Below are 15973 nucleotides of genomic sequence, written 5' to 3'. Positions count from 1 at the left end.
GGGAGCTTACGTAGTTGTACTCTTTTTACCTTACTATGGTTTTTCCCATTGGGTTTTCCTGGAAAGGTTTTTAACGAGACAACAAAGACGTTAAGCGAGAGCGGATAGTGACACCGGCCCCCAAGGGAGAGTGTTACGAAAGTCAGAAGAAAAAATGAGCCGCTTTCGTTGAAAATATAAAAGATGTGGGGCCCGCTGCACTATTTGCACAGTAAATTTCATAAGAACGTTTGCGTTCGTTTGTAAATACACTGAAAACTCTTCTCTTCCCTTTAATAAGAAACACTCTCTCTCTATATCAGTGTTATCTTCTCCTACGGGTATAAATTTTTACTCTTATTTAAATTTCTCGATACTATAAAATCATAAGTTATTTTATAACAAATTAAACGTTTTCGTAAATGGATTTGAATAAGTTCCTTGAGGATCAAATCCATCAGAGCACAGCTGACTTGTTAGTTACTTGGACGTCACGTCCTGCCAACAGACTATATGAACTAGTAGGACGAGACGACTTCAATAAAATTTGACGAGTAAGTCTTCAGTTTAACTTTCTGGATCTAATGTTAGACCTTAAAATGAAACGGAATTTGTTTTGGCCTTTATTATTATAATACTAACTATTAGGTGTCACATAAGACATCAATTAATAATTTACTCATATCTTCCGTCTTCGGGTATTACATTGTCATAATAACATTCTCTATCTCGGTTGGCGTGTTAAGACATATTTGGTTTGAAGCTGAAGGAAGACGACAACAATGGCTTTCTGCGTTGACTTTTTTCTGTAACTATACGGGATGACCGGCATTCACATGCTGAAACATCATAACATACTATTGCATCTCTGATTGGTATGTTGATTGGCTGTGTCTTTCTTTTCTTCAGGGAACTTAAAATTGCGTTTTCAAACTATTTGTGTGATGTTTTAGGCTTTAGATGGATTGTTCTGAAGCACGTACAGATAAAATTGAGGCACAGCGGTTAACGGGTGTGTCTCATGACATTGAATCTGTCCCAGATTTTCTTACCAATCTCAGGTTGTCAGATCTTTACAATCTCCCGGGTGAATATGTGGAGATGCATCCGGAAATCTTTAGTGCAATGAGAGCTGGGAACATAGAATATTTGGAGAGGATGAAAAGCTACGGAACACCAATGGCATGTCTCAAGAGTGATTTAGGAGACTCAGTTCTTCACCTTGCTGCGGCTTGGGGTCATCTTGAGCTAGTTAAGAGCTTAGTCTCTGAATGCCCATCTCTTCTGTTGGAGTCAAATGGCAAGGGACAGCTTCCTCTTCATGTGGCGGCTCGTGCTGGCCATTCAGCAGTTGTTGAGGCTCTTATTTTGTCCATAACATTTTTTGCTGATAGATTCTCTGAAGAAGGTAGAGAAAAATTGAATCTATTTGTTCTGAAGGACGAATATGGAGATACTCCTCTGCATTTAGCCTTCAAAGACCTTTATGAAAAAACAGAGGTATTGCATATTTTTGTTGAGATTTTGGGTTTGTGGCCCAGAACTGAATTTAGGGTATAAGAGCACACACTAGTAAAAACATGGATATAGCCACTGTTTATGTAAACATTTCCTGAGCTTTTTGTTTTAGCCAGAAAACAAAAACAGCGAATTTTATTTGTATGTAGCAAAATGGTAGTTAAAATAGCCACAACTTAGCCAAAAAGTTAAAAAAATTATTCAGGGTATAACAGTATAACAACTAAAACGGAAGGGCAATTCTAATCCTAGACCATTTTCAATTTTTTATCGCAAAAATAGATGATAAAGAAGAAAATGACCAAAATGTTTCAATTAATAGGTAAATGACTTTAATACCTTAAATATATAAATACAAAAAAAATATATAGTTTCAGATTATATGTTTTCAAATTCGAACTTTTTTATAATTTTTTTTCTTTTTATACCCTTAATACCCTAAATGACCTTAATACCCTAAATACAAATGTTTTTTTTTCTTTTTATTTTTTTTTCAAATTTTCTTTTGTAATTCGAAATAATTTTTGAAACTATTTTCATTTTGAAATTTTAATATTTATTTTTTGTTTTATAAAATTTTAAAATTTAATACCAAATTTCCACTCTTTAACTCTAAACTCTTAGAATTTGAATTAGTTAATCTTAAGGGTATAAATGTATATTTATCTCAAAACAGAATCTATATACTGACTAGATTCACTCCAGAAGTTTGTTATACAGTTTTGTATATGACAAATTCAAAAGTATCTCTGAGGAGAAAGCCTTCTGTAATGTTATATGGGTAGATTATTATTGCGTCAATTTCTCTATGCTTAATCCAAACTGGACTGATACTATTTTCACTCCATGTTTATATGTAATGTTGTATTGCTTTACGATTCCATACATAACCTCTCTGCTAAGTGAAATCTATTTACATACAAATTATTTCTATATTTCCAAGAACTGGTGTCTTCTCAAACACATCTGACGCATTGATAAATTCCTTTCCTTGCTTTTGAAGTATCAGCAACGCTCCACAAAATCATCCTTGTCTCATCTTATTATGCATTGCTTCAGATCCATTTCAATTTCTGATCCATCAACACACCTGATGGAAACAGCTGCCTGTCTGGTGAGTGCTGACCAGCGAGCTTCGTTCCTTGCGAATAAAAATGGAATATCTCCTTTGTATTTGGCAATTGAAGCTGGTAATGTATCCCTTGTGAATGCAATGTTAAACCGTTCTGGTAATAACGTCCAAAGCAAGAACTTGACCTCAGAATTAGAAGGGAGAAAATCGCTTGTGCATGCCGCCCTAATGGCCAAGAGTACAGGTGTATATCCAGATGAAGTTATTCAGATTTCATTGCCAGAAAAACTAATCCAAGTTCCTACTTGTTTGGACAGATGTTCTTGACGTTATTCTCAGTGAAGACACGGATCTTCTAAACGAGCGAGACGAAGAAGGAAGAACTTGCCTTTCTGTTGGAGCATCCATGGGGTATTACAAAGGAATATGTAAGGTATTAGATCGATCAACAAATAGTGTTTATGAGCGCGACGAAGATGGTTCCTTTCCTATCCACATGGCAGTAAAGAAAGGTCATGAGAAAGTTGTTAGGGAGATTCTAAAACGTTGTCCAGATTCTGTAGTGCTGATTAACAAACAAGGTCAGAACATTCTTCACATTGCAGCAAAGAGTGGGAAAGCTGTATCTTTTCTTTTGGGCTATATAAGGAGACTTTATACAAAGTATCATCTAATCAACGAGCAAGATGTAGATGGGAATACACCTTTGCACCTGGCCACCATAAATTGGCGCCCTCGGACTGTTGATAGTCTAACTAGCTTTGCTTCAACCACAACAAACATTCTGAATATTCAGAACAAAGATGGGTTGAGACCTCTTGATCTCGCAGAGTTAAATCTACAGTCTGATTACTATCTGCGGGAGGTGTGTAAATTTATCTTTCCATACAGTCATTTATGTTTCCGTATCATACTAGATAAAAATATCACATCGAAAATTGGAAGAGATCTTAATAATGTATAAGATAAATGGGAAAATTCATTTTATCACCAATTGGTTTTAGGTTGAAAATCCATCAAAATTCATATATCAAACCATATAGTCATATAGAGCTAATTGCCTTTGCTTTCATCTTACTTTGAATGACAGAGATTGACATTAATGGTATTGCTGTGCGTTTGTGCGCCTAGAGGTGTTGCTTGGCTTCCGACAAGTGGGATGACGCTAAGAAGTAGATCAGAGCATCATCTAGATGCAAACAAATACAAAGACCATATCAACGCTCTTCTACTGGTGGCAGCTCTTGTAGCCACTGTTACATTTGCTGCGGGATTTACAATACCAGGTGGCTTTAACAGTTCTGCTCCAGACATGGGTATGGCCGTTCTGGCCTATGACTCCACCCTCTTCTTTTTCCTAGTATTGGATACATTGGCGATGCAGAGCTCAGTTGTAGCAATAGTTGCTCTTATCTGGGCGCTGTTGGGGGATCCTGCAATCGTTCACAGAGCATTTCATTTGGCTTTGCCATCACTCTTCCTTGCTCTTCTCTCCATGTCATGGGCATTTGTTGCTGCCTTGCAGGCTACAATAAAGCAAAACAGCGTGCTTATAAACGTCATTTCAATTACTTCTATGGTCTTCTATGGTTTGATAATATTCCTCCTTGCCCCTTACGTTATCCCTCAGGTTCCTGGCTTTCCTTTTCTTCAAAGATTGACTCGTATATATCTTATCCTTCTTTTGATCTTTGTTAATGAAGACGATTCTGGAAGACATTACACCTCTGGCTCTGATAATATGTGTGTGAAGAGTGTGGCAGAGTCTGTGGGATCCTCAGGCGCGGACCAAGTGGGAAAGTCTGCTTGAAAACTGATTGTAGTAATAACTCCATCTCCATGCCTGATCACTTAAATAACTTGAGTTATCGTGGTCCCACATGCAGTGTTTTTCCTTGTTTCTTACGTTATCCCACATGTTCCTATAATTTTCCTCTTCTAAAAGGCTTCACTAGGACATATGTCTATCTTTGTTTGTCGTTTTTAATGAATATGTTGATGATGGGAAACATTAGAGCTCAAAGGTGGGGTTTGTGGGATCTTAAGGTGCAGGATCATGCTAGAAGCTTGAAATCGTTTTTGATATGATGTTTGGTTTCAATTTTTGAGTCAATCAAATGTGTAAATGAGTTAATTATTGTTTGAACAGTGTGTAATACGTGGTTGTAGTAATAATCACATATTTAATTTACAAGAGTTATTCAATCAGTTCTGTTGCAGCACTTTGTAAACGAAGCTCTTCATGAGCATATGGAAAGAAGTCGTTTGGATGGCAGGCTTTGTCAAACTGGACTCTGGTCATCGGTGTTGAATTTTATAGCCAAGTATATCCCTTCCAACGAAAATTGAACACATAACCTTTTAGATCCTGTTCCTATCAGATAATCCAATAGTTTTAATCGGTAGCTAGGTCAACTAATCGCTGGTGATTATGCCTTGCTTTCTTTGGAATAAAGAAAAAAAGTTGACTTTTAGGAACAATTTTATATAACAAACATATATAATAAAACTTTATTGTGTGTTTAATCATTATTGTAAAAGATATTGCACTATTCATTATTCACTCCGTTTCATAATAAATGATGTTTTGAAGAGTTAGTGATGTTTCAAAATACATGATGTTTGATATTTTTTAATTAGTTTAGAGTTCATTGAAAACTGTGTGACCAATGATGTTTTATAGTATTTTTTATGATTGGCTAGATTAGATTTATTTAATATTTTTATTGTTACTTTTTAGGAAAATATGTATGTTTTAATTCTTTTGCCTTCATCCAAAACATCAATTATTTTAAAACAGATGGAGTATTAGTTACAGTATATATGCTTTATAGAATACAAAATCATTTAAAATAAATACCAATTGTGGCGTTTTAATTTACCAAATATGTAGTTCTAATTGATTTGTCGCACAAAACTAATCACCTTTCAACAATATGTTCAAACTTTTATATTAGACAAACTTAAAATTATACAGTTAAAAACGATGCACCCATTGTTTGTTTTTGCACAAGACTTTGTCCATTAATTATATATCTTTAACTGGTCCATTAACTCAATGCATGTATTTAGTTTGTCCAAATATTTTCTTACAGCAATTGATATTTAAGTTTTATATTGCAACAACAAATTCCCTGTTTGATTTTACAGTATTTAACAAAATATTTTATCCAATTTTTTTATCATGCGCAGATCTCTACCTAATTAGATATTATTTGATAAATACAACATTTGAAATATGTCATGTGTTATCATCATAATAATTTTTAGATTTTTTAACTAAATAGGTTAATCCATCTAACATATACTATAGTTCTCATAAAATTAACCATAAAATTAATTCCTAATGTAAAAACAATATTCTTCATTATTTCCTTAAGAATAAGCTACGGAATTTCCTAATGGATCAAGATATATATGATAATGAATGATTTTGAATAATAAATATTTGATAAAAATTTGTGTATCCTCTATCACTTTTTGTTTAATTTTTATATAAATAAATTAAATAATCACATTAAATATATAATTAAAATTTTAGACTTTTCCAAATATGTTATATTTTGATTTTGTAAAAACGATTATAAATTACTAAAATTGTTAAGTCACACATTGAAAATTTTATGATTAGTGGTTTAAATGTTTTGTTATAACAAGATACAAATAATCATAAAACCATATTATTAAGAAGTCTTATTTAATAGATTTTCAAATTAAAACATAAATCTATTTTAGTATCGTTTAAATTAAACTATATATCACATAAAAATACATAATATTTTTAATTTCAAAATTTTCATTGAACAAGTATTGAGAACTTTATATATATATTTTAAATTTTTTTACTGAATTTAAAAAAACAATTATAAATTACTAAAATTATAAAAGTTTCACACTGAAAATTTTGTTATTAATAGTTTTTTTGAAAACACAATGATCATGATCATAAAATTATATGAGTATAAAGCCTTACATAATAGATAACCATATTAAAATATTATATATATATATATATATAATTTTTTTAATATCATTTAAATTTAGTTATATATCATATAAAACAAATAAAAGTGATTATTTCAATTTATTTACCATGATTGTAAATAAACAAGAATAATTATTTTGTGTTCATGCCAATTTAAAAATACATAATAGTTGCTTATTTTCAATTATTTAATATATATTTATTATTTTATTAATGTAAAATAAATAATGCGTAAAAAGTAATTTTTATATACATTATCCTTATAATTGGGTCCAAGGCAGATCATAAACTGTTTTAATATTTTAATGCTTACATGATATTAGAGGACTGTTTCTTTCTTTTTTTGTTTTTTTTTTTTGATTAACCTGGAGGTATCTCAGGTTCATGGAGAGGCCCAGACTAATCCCAAAAGGGAGGTGCAGCCCACGGATAGACCATCTCTCCGGGTATTCAAATGGACCCTAAAGCATAGGGTTATATCCGTGTTAGGTGACTAGGATAATTGTGACTTAGTTTCGCGCAGCAGGTGGATCGAACCTGAAACGTCTTGGCGTGTTAGTCCCGTCTCCTTACCACTTGACCACAATTGACCACAATCACCCGGTCAAAACTTTTTTGTTTTTTTGAAAAGACTGTTTCTTTCTTATTCGAAGGAAAAAGAAGAAAGGTACGTACGTGTTTGTTTCCTTTTCATTTAGACCTTCGACTTTCCTCGAAAGATTAAAGGTGGATTTATTTTCTATATCTTCAGCATCGTGGGGTTGGTTCTGGAAACACGGGGGTTTATTGAAAGTTGGGCATCACGGCGCGACGTTGCTTCGATAGAGTAAAACGGTGAGAAATAACCTCAAGCTTTCCTTGATTTCATTGTTTTCATTCTTGCAAGTTTCCATTTTACATTTCTCTTATCTAAAGTTTAGGGATTTATATATATATGATAAAGTATGATAATCAAGAACCATATGATATTCTATAATTTTATGGATCAGTAAGAAGATTCCTTATTTTAGAGTTTAATCTCAGGCTCTCAGCTTGGTTGGAATCGCAAGGAACCTCTTTCTTTTCTTTACAACCACAATATTACTTTGTCATTATTGTAGAGTTTCTGTTTTGTCTAATCTAATTCTATCAAGACTTCCTTGTAAGAAATCTTGATGAACATAAAACAAACGTAAACTTTTCAAGCTTGAGATAGGTTTTATGTCAACTCAGAAAAATGCGTTTTATTTTCCTTATTAAACAAAAGAAATGAATGCTTTGATCTATATCTGCATGTGGCTCCAAAGTCAAACGAATAGTTTAGGACACGGTGACTATGAAACTATCATCATCTATTTCTGCACTTGGTCATAGAGGAATATTCAAGTTGGGGTTATAAATTTGTAATCATCAAGTCTCGATGTGGTTAAGCATATTTGATTCTACACTTGTATTGTATTAAGCCATGTTCGTTTTTGTATGTGGACGCAGCATCTAAATACGATATTTTGATGTTGCATCCAAACATTGTTAGTTCTTATAGTTAGTATTTTCATCCAAGTACAACATCCAAACTTTAAGTTATTCGTTAAAAAAAATAAAATAGCACTTAAGTGCTAGTTTGTGTTAAAAAAAAAGAGAATGTTACTAGTTAAAAGAGACCAATAGGACAACTTGATTTTATAATAGAATTTAAACTGATTTTACCGCTTGGCGGGAAAACTCGACTTTATGGTTTCACGAAAAAATTCAATTTCATGATTTTGACGAGAAAATTCGATTTTGTCGTTTTGTGGAAACTCGATTTTGTAATTTTGGTGAGAAAACTCAAATTTTGATTTTGGTGGAAAACTCATTTTTTTTGTTTTAATGAAAAATTTTGATTTTGCAATTTTGGCGGGATAACATGGCTTTATATTTTAAAAATATTGTCTAATAATTACAATAACTAATCTAATTATTTTTATATTTGTATTGAGGGCATTTAAATCTTTTGGATTTTAAAATGCAAATTTTACATTCAAACTCTCTATCTTTGCATCTTAAATATCTAAATATTATAAATTTTGTATTTGGATTTCACATCTAGATACCGATGCAATAGTATTCTGCATTAGATACAACGTGTGGATGCAAAAACGAACATGACCTAACTATTCATATATAGTTTTTTTTGCTGCATTCCCCATCCCTAAGTTCAAATAGAATTAATGATATTCTCAATTGGTTCACTAAAAATATTTTTCTAGGTGTCGAGTTACCAATGGGGCGATCTGATGTGCGATATGATGGACAGAAGAAATACATAAGTTCTCGGATGTATCTGGCACATGAAACCGACTTTCTCAATTTGCCAACTCTCTTCAGTGACACCGGTACCACTGTGCCAATGAGTCCAAAGACCATTGCTGCAGTAAGAGCAGGTGATGAAATTTACGTGAGAGATATGACAATTGATGTTGAGCTTGCTCTAAGCTCAGTGAACGATCATGGAAATACAATGCTTCATCTTGCAGCGGCCGCGGGTCACACCAGCCTTGTGTGTTATATACTCTACGCGTACCCAGGTCTTCTAATGAAGTCAAACCTAATGGGCGAAGTCGCTCTCCATGTTGCAGCAGGCGCAGGGCATCTTGATGTTGTTGAGGCTCTGGTTAGTTACATTAATGATAAAATCACACGTGCTGTTGCCAAAAAGATATATTTTGCTAAGAATAGAAACGAAGACAATGCTTTACATGTTGCCTTAAAAAGGAAACATGTTAAGGTGGCTTCCTGTTTGGTTTCTGCAGAGCAATGTTTGTCTTTTGTTCCAAACAAGGATGGGTTTTCTCCCTTGTATTTAGCCATTGAAGCTGGACAGGCAGATCTTGCGAAACATATGTGGAAACATTCAAATAATGGATCAAGTAGCACATATTGTTTAGCTTCAAAGGTAGGAGGAAGATCCATAGTTCATGGCGCTATGAAGGCTAAGAGAAAAGGTTTGTTCGTTCTTCCGACAAACCTAGACTATATTATCAACAATAAAAACCCCTCAAAAAGTCTCGTCTTATATAATAATAATATATTTAAATTTTATTGGTAAGTTTAAATATATAAAAAATTGAATCAATAAGAGAGTGACATAAGCAGGAATTTCTTTAAAAAAAATAAATGAGCAAGGAATTTAAAAAATAAATAAAGTCAATTAGTTTTAAAATCATTATTTCTCAAACTTTGTTACTCTCTCCTCTTTTATCATTTATTTTCATTATCTTTAACTTGAGAGACTGGGTCAGATAACCTCACTAATCATGCCTTAAAGTTTCTTGTTCAAGTTATTAATAATGCTTAAAATACCATTTACTGGCAGATCTCATTGCTGCTATACTTAATGAAGATGCAAGTCTTATTAACTTGAGATATGAAGGAAGAACTTGTCTTTCTTTTGGTGCATCCATTGGATATTATGAAGGGGTTTACTATCTGTTAGACAAATCTATAGACAGTGTTTATGTCAGCGATGATGATGGCTCCTTTCCGATTCATATGGCCGCGAAGTATGGACATGTCAAAATTCTTAAGGCAATCCTTAAGCGTTGTCCAGATGCACTTGAGTTGCTTGACATAGACGGTCAAAACATTCTTCATGTTGCAGCAAAAAATGGAAAAGCCGAAGTCATCAAGTTTATCTTAAGATGTTATAAGGATAAGAACAAGGAAAAGTTGATTAACGAAGAAGATGTGAATGGAAACACTCCATTGCACTTGGCCACCAAAAATTGGCACCCTAAAGTTGTCAGTATGCTTACTTGGGATAACAGAGTTGACTTGGAAACACTGAACCATAACGGTCTCACAGCTATAGATGTCGCTGAGGGGAACATGGATTCGAGCTACACATTTTTTCAGGTATGGGTGTGTAACTTTTTCATTATAAACCGGTAATTCTGCTTTGTTAGTTTGCATGTCGCTGCGATTTGCGACCAAGGCCTACAACCGAATGTTGTTCGCTTACAGATTAGGCATTTAGTCCCTGCGGACATTAAGTCACTAAAAATTTAAGCTATAAAAATTAATGATTTGCGACTAGTTTCCATCAGTCACACAACAGCAAAACAAACAACAAGCTGCGGCATCATATGAACAAGACCTTCTAATGTGTGTATACAAATTTGATTTATTTGGAATTCTTCAGAGGTTGACTTGGATGGCACTGATATCTGCTGGTGCACCAAGTGGTCCCAACCCAATAATATCCACTCCCGTAACAGACAATCCAGACGGTGGGAAGCACAAAGATCGGATCAATACTCTTCTTTTGGTGGCCACTCTTGTAGCCACAATGACTTTCACTGCAGGGTTTACACTTCCAGGGGGTTACAATGGTTCTGCTCCCAACTTGGGGATGGCAACTTTGGCCAAGAAAACAGCTTTCCAAGTGTTTCTTCTATTTGACACCTTGGCGATGTACTGTTCTATCGTAGCGGTAGTTGCTCTCATTTGGGCACATTTGGGAGATATTTCCCTCATAATGAAAGCGTTCAATCTTGCATTGCCACTTCTCGGGTTTGCGCTTATATCTATGTCGATAGCATTTATGGCTGGAACTCATGCTTCAATAAGCCACCTCCCCTTTCTTGCATATTTCATATTAGGCATCGGCCTGTTCTTCCTATTGGCTTTACTGCTGATCATTATTCCTTATGTGTCCCCGCATTATACTACGAAACTCTTTCTTCGACACATGTTTTACTGCCCCTATTTCCTTATGCTTTTAGCCGCTGGTGACAACCGCAACAATGATTGAAAGAATCCGGAAATCATTTCCCACTTTTTTTTTCCTTTTAACAAGATACAATTTCGTCAATGTACATTGCGTCAGATAAATGAATAAAACGTTAGAGTTTTGAGTTTGAAGTCTCGGTGGCTTGGCTTGGCATTTTGTAAAATCTTGAGCTCTATTTCTAGAGGTCTCTTCTCAATTCAGTAGATAATTTGTTGCTATGTGAAAATGATACATGTTTATTTCTGATATGTGGAAACACTTTGGTTATTGGTTTGTGAATTTTAATAGATTTAAAAATTCAAATTAAATTCAGTGTTATTCGATTTATGATTTTAAACATATGTTGTAGTCGTCTGTTATTCACTTATGATATATATATATATATATATATATATAGGGTCGGCCCGTCCTACGGGCAGATCAGTATATGAAAGAATTGCATAAATTTATCATCAGTTCTAGTAAATATTTCAAAATAATTAGCTTATTTTAATTTAAATTCTTCTTAAATTTCACAACGTATATTTGTTATTTTTATTATAGTATATTTATCTTAATATTAAAAGGAATGAATTACAATTTCATTCATATATAAATAAAAATTTCAATTATTTCAATAGTTAATTTTATTTATTATATTTTATAATATTTTGTTTCTAAATTACTTTTAAAAAATATTTTAAAATTAAGTTATTCCTCTGTTTTATAATATTTTGTTAGTTTATCATCATTTTTGTAGTTTGCACCGAATATTGGTTTTGTACAATACATTGTTATTTTAAAATAATTTTTTATATTATTGAAAATTATTTTATAAGTTTTTTACAATTTTTTTGTATTGTTTACAATTAGGTTATTCATTATTTTTAGAATCATATTTTTGCTAGAAATATTTTCACGACCGTGACTAAGAAATTGTATGTTGTTAATTTTTAATTTTAAGAGTAGTTAACCAATATGGTGTTCTGATATGTTTTAAGTTTGATGTATATTTTTATTGGATTTGTTTTATGTTAGCTTATTCTTTATTGTGTAGAATTATTATTTTTTTCATCTTAAAAAAAATGCATTGGTCCTAAAATATTTTTTATTTTAGTATATATTTCATTATTACCTTTTCACTATTTTTGTGTATAAAAGCATAATGAAAACATTTGTAATTTGATATATTAAAATTAAGTGTGATATATAATTATATAATGGTTTGAAGATACATTATGTGTTATACTATTAATTCATCATAAAAGATGTTAGTAACCATTTCTGAGACTGGAAAATATGTATCACAGATCTGCAATATACAAATCGTTAAGGTTTTATTCAACATATTTAACTCTTTGTTTTTTCTTTTGTGCAACAGTCAAAATATTTAACTTTGTTTGATAATATTTTGACAGCAAATTTTTATATACAATGTAATTCTAACTTATATGATTTAATGTATATATATTTGTCATTTGGGCATCATGTGTGTTGTTCTGTTGTGTCAAGTTGTGTCAATTACCACTTGATGAGTCTTTCTCTGCAAATGTTTTGGATTCGTTGTATTCAATATACGCAATGCGTATCTAAATTCAAAACAATCCAGTTTTTTTTTGGATCATGCATGGTTGAAGTTTACAATCTTCGTTGAAGTTTACAATCTTCGTTGAAGTTAAATATCGATTAGTATTTTTCTTGTTGCAATAAGAAATAACTCTATTCTGTGTTGAAATACTGGACAATGTTGAGTCACTACTGGGTCAATGTTTTGGTAAAGTTACTGCAAAAAGTGTTGTTGCTATGCTGGTTAGTTTCGGCGAGGTTATTTCTAATAGAAAGAGATCACCAGAGATTTTTTTGTTCTTTTAGATATTTATGAAACAGTGAGAGGGTCAACCTAACCAAATGTTTTCTGTCTCTCAGAATGTTTGTTCTGTTAGAAATTAACATGTCACATTCAGATGTATCAAATTCAAAGACTAACAATAACATTAACTGAAAATATAAATTGAATCCCGGTGAAAATTTACCATAGCAAATCATCCCAATCCTCATTACTCATAACTCATAAGCACATGATACATATGGATATGGTTTTTCATGTATTAGTGACATTCCTATTGTGTTGACTAAGTGTCCGAACCTAAATGCCATTTTTTGCCTTGGCCCCTTCCGCTCTGGATACGTCTTTTGGTGGTCTGTGCTTGCAGGTGGTAGAGAATCGTCTCTCCTCTATTTCCTTTTTCTGCTCGAAAACCCTAAAAATTTTGATTGGCGCCTCTCAGCCGGTGACGGCCTCCGACGAATCCGTCACTGTCGTTATCGGCTCTCTCTCCCTTCCTCTTCTCCTTTCACTTCTCTGTCTCACCTCCTTCTCCCTCTCTTTGATTTGCCGATATACTTTCTATTGTGGTCTCCTTCTCTCCTCTGGTGTCGCTGCTCGGTGGTTTAGGGTTCTGGAGCGGTGGTGAGGTACGTCTGTGAGAGTGGGGCTTGGTGGTTTCTCCGAGGGTTAACTTTGAGGCATGGCTCAGATCCAGCCAGATCTGGTTTCAATGGAGGACGGCTGTGCTCTGGTGGTGGTGCTCTTGTCACCGTCGTTTCCTCCTGTGTCAGCTTGTGTTGATGATTGGTTCCCTCGTTCTCGGTTGGAGGGCCCTCTTCTTTGAGATCTCAGCTTCAGTTTCTTCTCTTTTTCTCACCACCAATGAGAACTTGTTGAATCAGGAGTCGATTTTGGGTCTATGGCGAGCTCCCTGGCGGTGGTGGTGACTCTCTGCTTGTGGTTTCTTCTTGTAGGTTGGTGTGGGGCGATCCTTGTGGCTAGAAGGTGTCGTTGGCTTGCTTATGAGGAGGGCTGAGTTATTCTTATCATCTAAGCCAGAGGTGGCGGTCTGGTGAAGTGGTTAGATTGAGCTTCCATGTTCCATAATTGGTCAGTCTCTGCTTCTCAGAGGCAGTCGCTCGTGCAGGTCAATGTTGTTCTTTGGTTGTTGTAGTCTATCTCCGACTTCATTCCCGGTGACAGCGTGTGTTGCCAGCATCTCTGCAGTAAGGTTATGGTTCTTCGGTCCTGACCCTGTGGTGTTAGCTTCCTTTTATAGTGCATGGTCTTGTGGATGTGGCGGGTCAATCATTGTTTCGTCTCTCCAAATAAGAGCGGTTATTGGGCTCGTTGTTGGGGTGTTGGTTGTTCCGGTGGGAGACTTTGGGTTGTTGGAGTATACTGGTACTTCTGAACTTCAGAAAGGAGGAGTAGAGGTGGCTGTTTGCGGTGATTGGTGGCTGGTGCTTCGACAGGCTCTGTTTCGTCGGTTTTGCCGTCTCGATGTAGCCCCATTGTCGTCTACTGCAAGTTCCAAGTTCTGGATGGTGTATGTGCTTTCTGCAGGTGGTGGGGCTTTGTGGTAAGGCCATTTTTTGGAGACGAGTGCCTGGGCAAGCCATATATACCGGCTCGTGACTCATATTATAACTTCTACCTTACTATGGAGTCCTTGATCTTGCGCGTGGTGCGCTCTCCGCAACGCGTTAAGTTCTTCTCGAGCATTCTCTCCTTTGCCTCATATCAGTTCTTAATCGTGTTTTCCTTACTGTATTTTGTTGTTGTGGTAGTAGTTTCTATTTGGTGTTTGTTTTCTGCTACTAGTATCTCTATGTAACTTCTGTCACAAACTTGAAAATTGGTAATGCAATCTTAACATGTTTACCAAAAAAATAAAGGTGGTAGAGAATCGACCGAGGTTTCGAGCTTCATCTTTCGCTTCGTGAGCAAGATCCATAGGCGAACAACTCGACATCACCCCCTCCAACTTTCCGATTTCGCCCTCCATATTTCCGATTTTGCGAAAACTCTTTCGAATTTTCCAAAAGACGAGATCAGCTTTGAGGATGGAAAATCGGAGACGCTTTAGGTTTTTTTGTTTCTTCCATTCTGGTCATCAAAGTTTCACTAAAAGCCCAAACTATGGCAAATTAATAGGTAGAAGAAAGATAAAATGATGTAGATTATGAAAAGTATAAATTAGGATGTTGAATTTTTGCCACCATGTTCATAGTCTTAGTTGAATGAACATGACAAAAGCATCTGAGAATGTTGGGAGGGAAGCCATTTTTCCTCATGTTGACTACAGAACCTGAACATGATGAGCATGTCCTACTCCTAGTTCATGGAGACCACTCTTAGAGCTCCCAAAATAGGTTATTCTTTATCTCAACACCTACCTACACTCATCAACTATTTCATCCATAGCAGACATCCCCAGTTAATGCATAATGGGTTGACGTTCTATTTCCCTCTGAGAAGTATCATATATCACTAGATACACACAGACTTTTGACCCCGTTCTATTTCCCCATAAAATAGAAGTTCAAATCTTATATCCCCCAATTAGAAATATCGAACTCTTTTTCCCCATACCGTGTAAGTTAAACACCGAAATACACATAGGTTTGGATTAACGCCGGTTTACTGTTTATCATTAAACCGCAATCTATTGTTACCCAATAAAAACCGCGATTTAACCGAAAAGATCCATTTAAGATCCGATTAAAACCTGATTAAAACCTGATTATAACCCAATTGTTACTGGTTTAACCCGAATACAGAAACCCCCAAATCCCCAGTGTTCTTCATCGACAAACAAACCCTAGAAAGCTTTACCGACCGATTTTAGTTGTAGAAACA

At 34.5% G+C, this 15973-nt stretch overlaps 2 protein-coding genes across 2 annotated transcripts; both read left to right on the top strand.

The window, feature by feature from the left end:
• Nucleotides 1-720: 720 nt before the first annotated feature.
• Nucleotides 721-4677, top strand: LOC106320840 (ankyrin repeat-containing protein At5g02620-like). Its single transcript, XM_013759190.1, has 5 exons — nt 721-854; nt 933-1479; nt 2507-2813; nt 2887-3434; nt 3660-4677. The coding sequence occupies exons 2-5, from the start codon at nt 940-942 to the stop codon at nt 4377-4379; spliced, it is 2115 nt and encodes a 704-aa protein (XP_013614644.1). The 5' UTR covers nt 721-854; nt 933-939; the 3' UTR covers nt 4380-4677.
• A 2648-nt stretch (nt 4678-7325) lies between these two features.
• On the top strand, nt 7326-11341 carry LOC106320841 (ankyrin repeat-containing protein At5g02620). The gene is made up of 4 exons (XM_013759192.1): nt 7326-7388; nt 8783-9517; nt 9889-10427; nt 10714-11341. The coding sequence occupies exons 2-4, from the start codon at nt 8797-8799 to the stop codon at nt 11323-11325; spliced, it is 1872 nt and encodes a 623-aa protein (XP_013614646.1). The 5' UTR covers nt 7326-7388; nt 8783-8796; the 3' UTR covers nt 11326-11341.
• The last annotated feature ends 4632 nt before the right edge of the window (nt 11342-15973 follow it).

Source organism: Brassica oleracea, unplaced genomic scaffold (genome assembly GCF_000695525.1).
Source record: "Brassica oleracea var. oleracea cultivar TO1000 unplaced genomic scaffold, BOL UnpScaffold01088, whole genome shotgun sequence".
Taxonomy (NCBI): domain Eukaryota; kingdom Viridiplantae; phylum Streptophyta; class Magnoliopsida; order Brassicales; family Brassicaceae; genus Brassica; species Brassica oleracea.
The sequence above is the reverse complement of the archived record's forward strand: the minus strand, read 5'-3'. Positions and strand labels throughout refer to the sequence as shown.

Bases quoted from the DNA above. Each gene is read 5' to 3' on its own strand.
- LOC106320840 (XM_013759190.1), top strand. From the start codon at position 940: ATGGATTGTTCTGAAGCACGTACAGATAAAATTGAGGCACAGCGGTTA. The intron at 2,814-2,886 runs GTGTATATCCAG...TTGTTTGGACAG, and splicing joins CCTAATGGCCAAGAGTACAG to ATGTTCTTGACGTTATTCTC. The intron at 3,435-3,659 runs GTGTGTAAATTT...TTTGAATGACAG, and splicing joins CTGATTACTATCTGCGGGAG to AGATTGACATTAATGGTATT.
- LOC106320841 (XM_013759192.1), top strand. From the start codon at position 8,797: ATGGGGCGATCTGATGTGCGATATGATGGACAGAAGAAATACATAAGT. The intron at 9,518-9,888 runs GTTTGTTCGTTC...ATTTACTGGCAG, and splicing joins TATGAAGGCTAAGAGAAAAG to ATCTCATTGCTGCTATACTT. The intron at 10,428-10,713 runs GTATGGGTGTGT...GGAATTCTTCAG, and splicing joins CGAGCTACACATTTTTTCAG to AGGTTGACTTGGATGGCACT.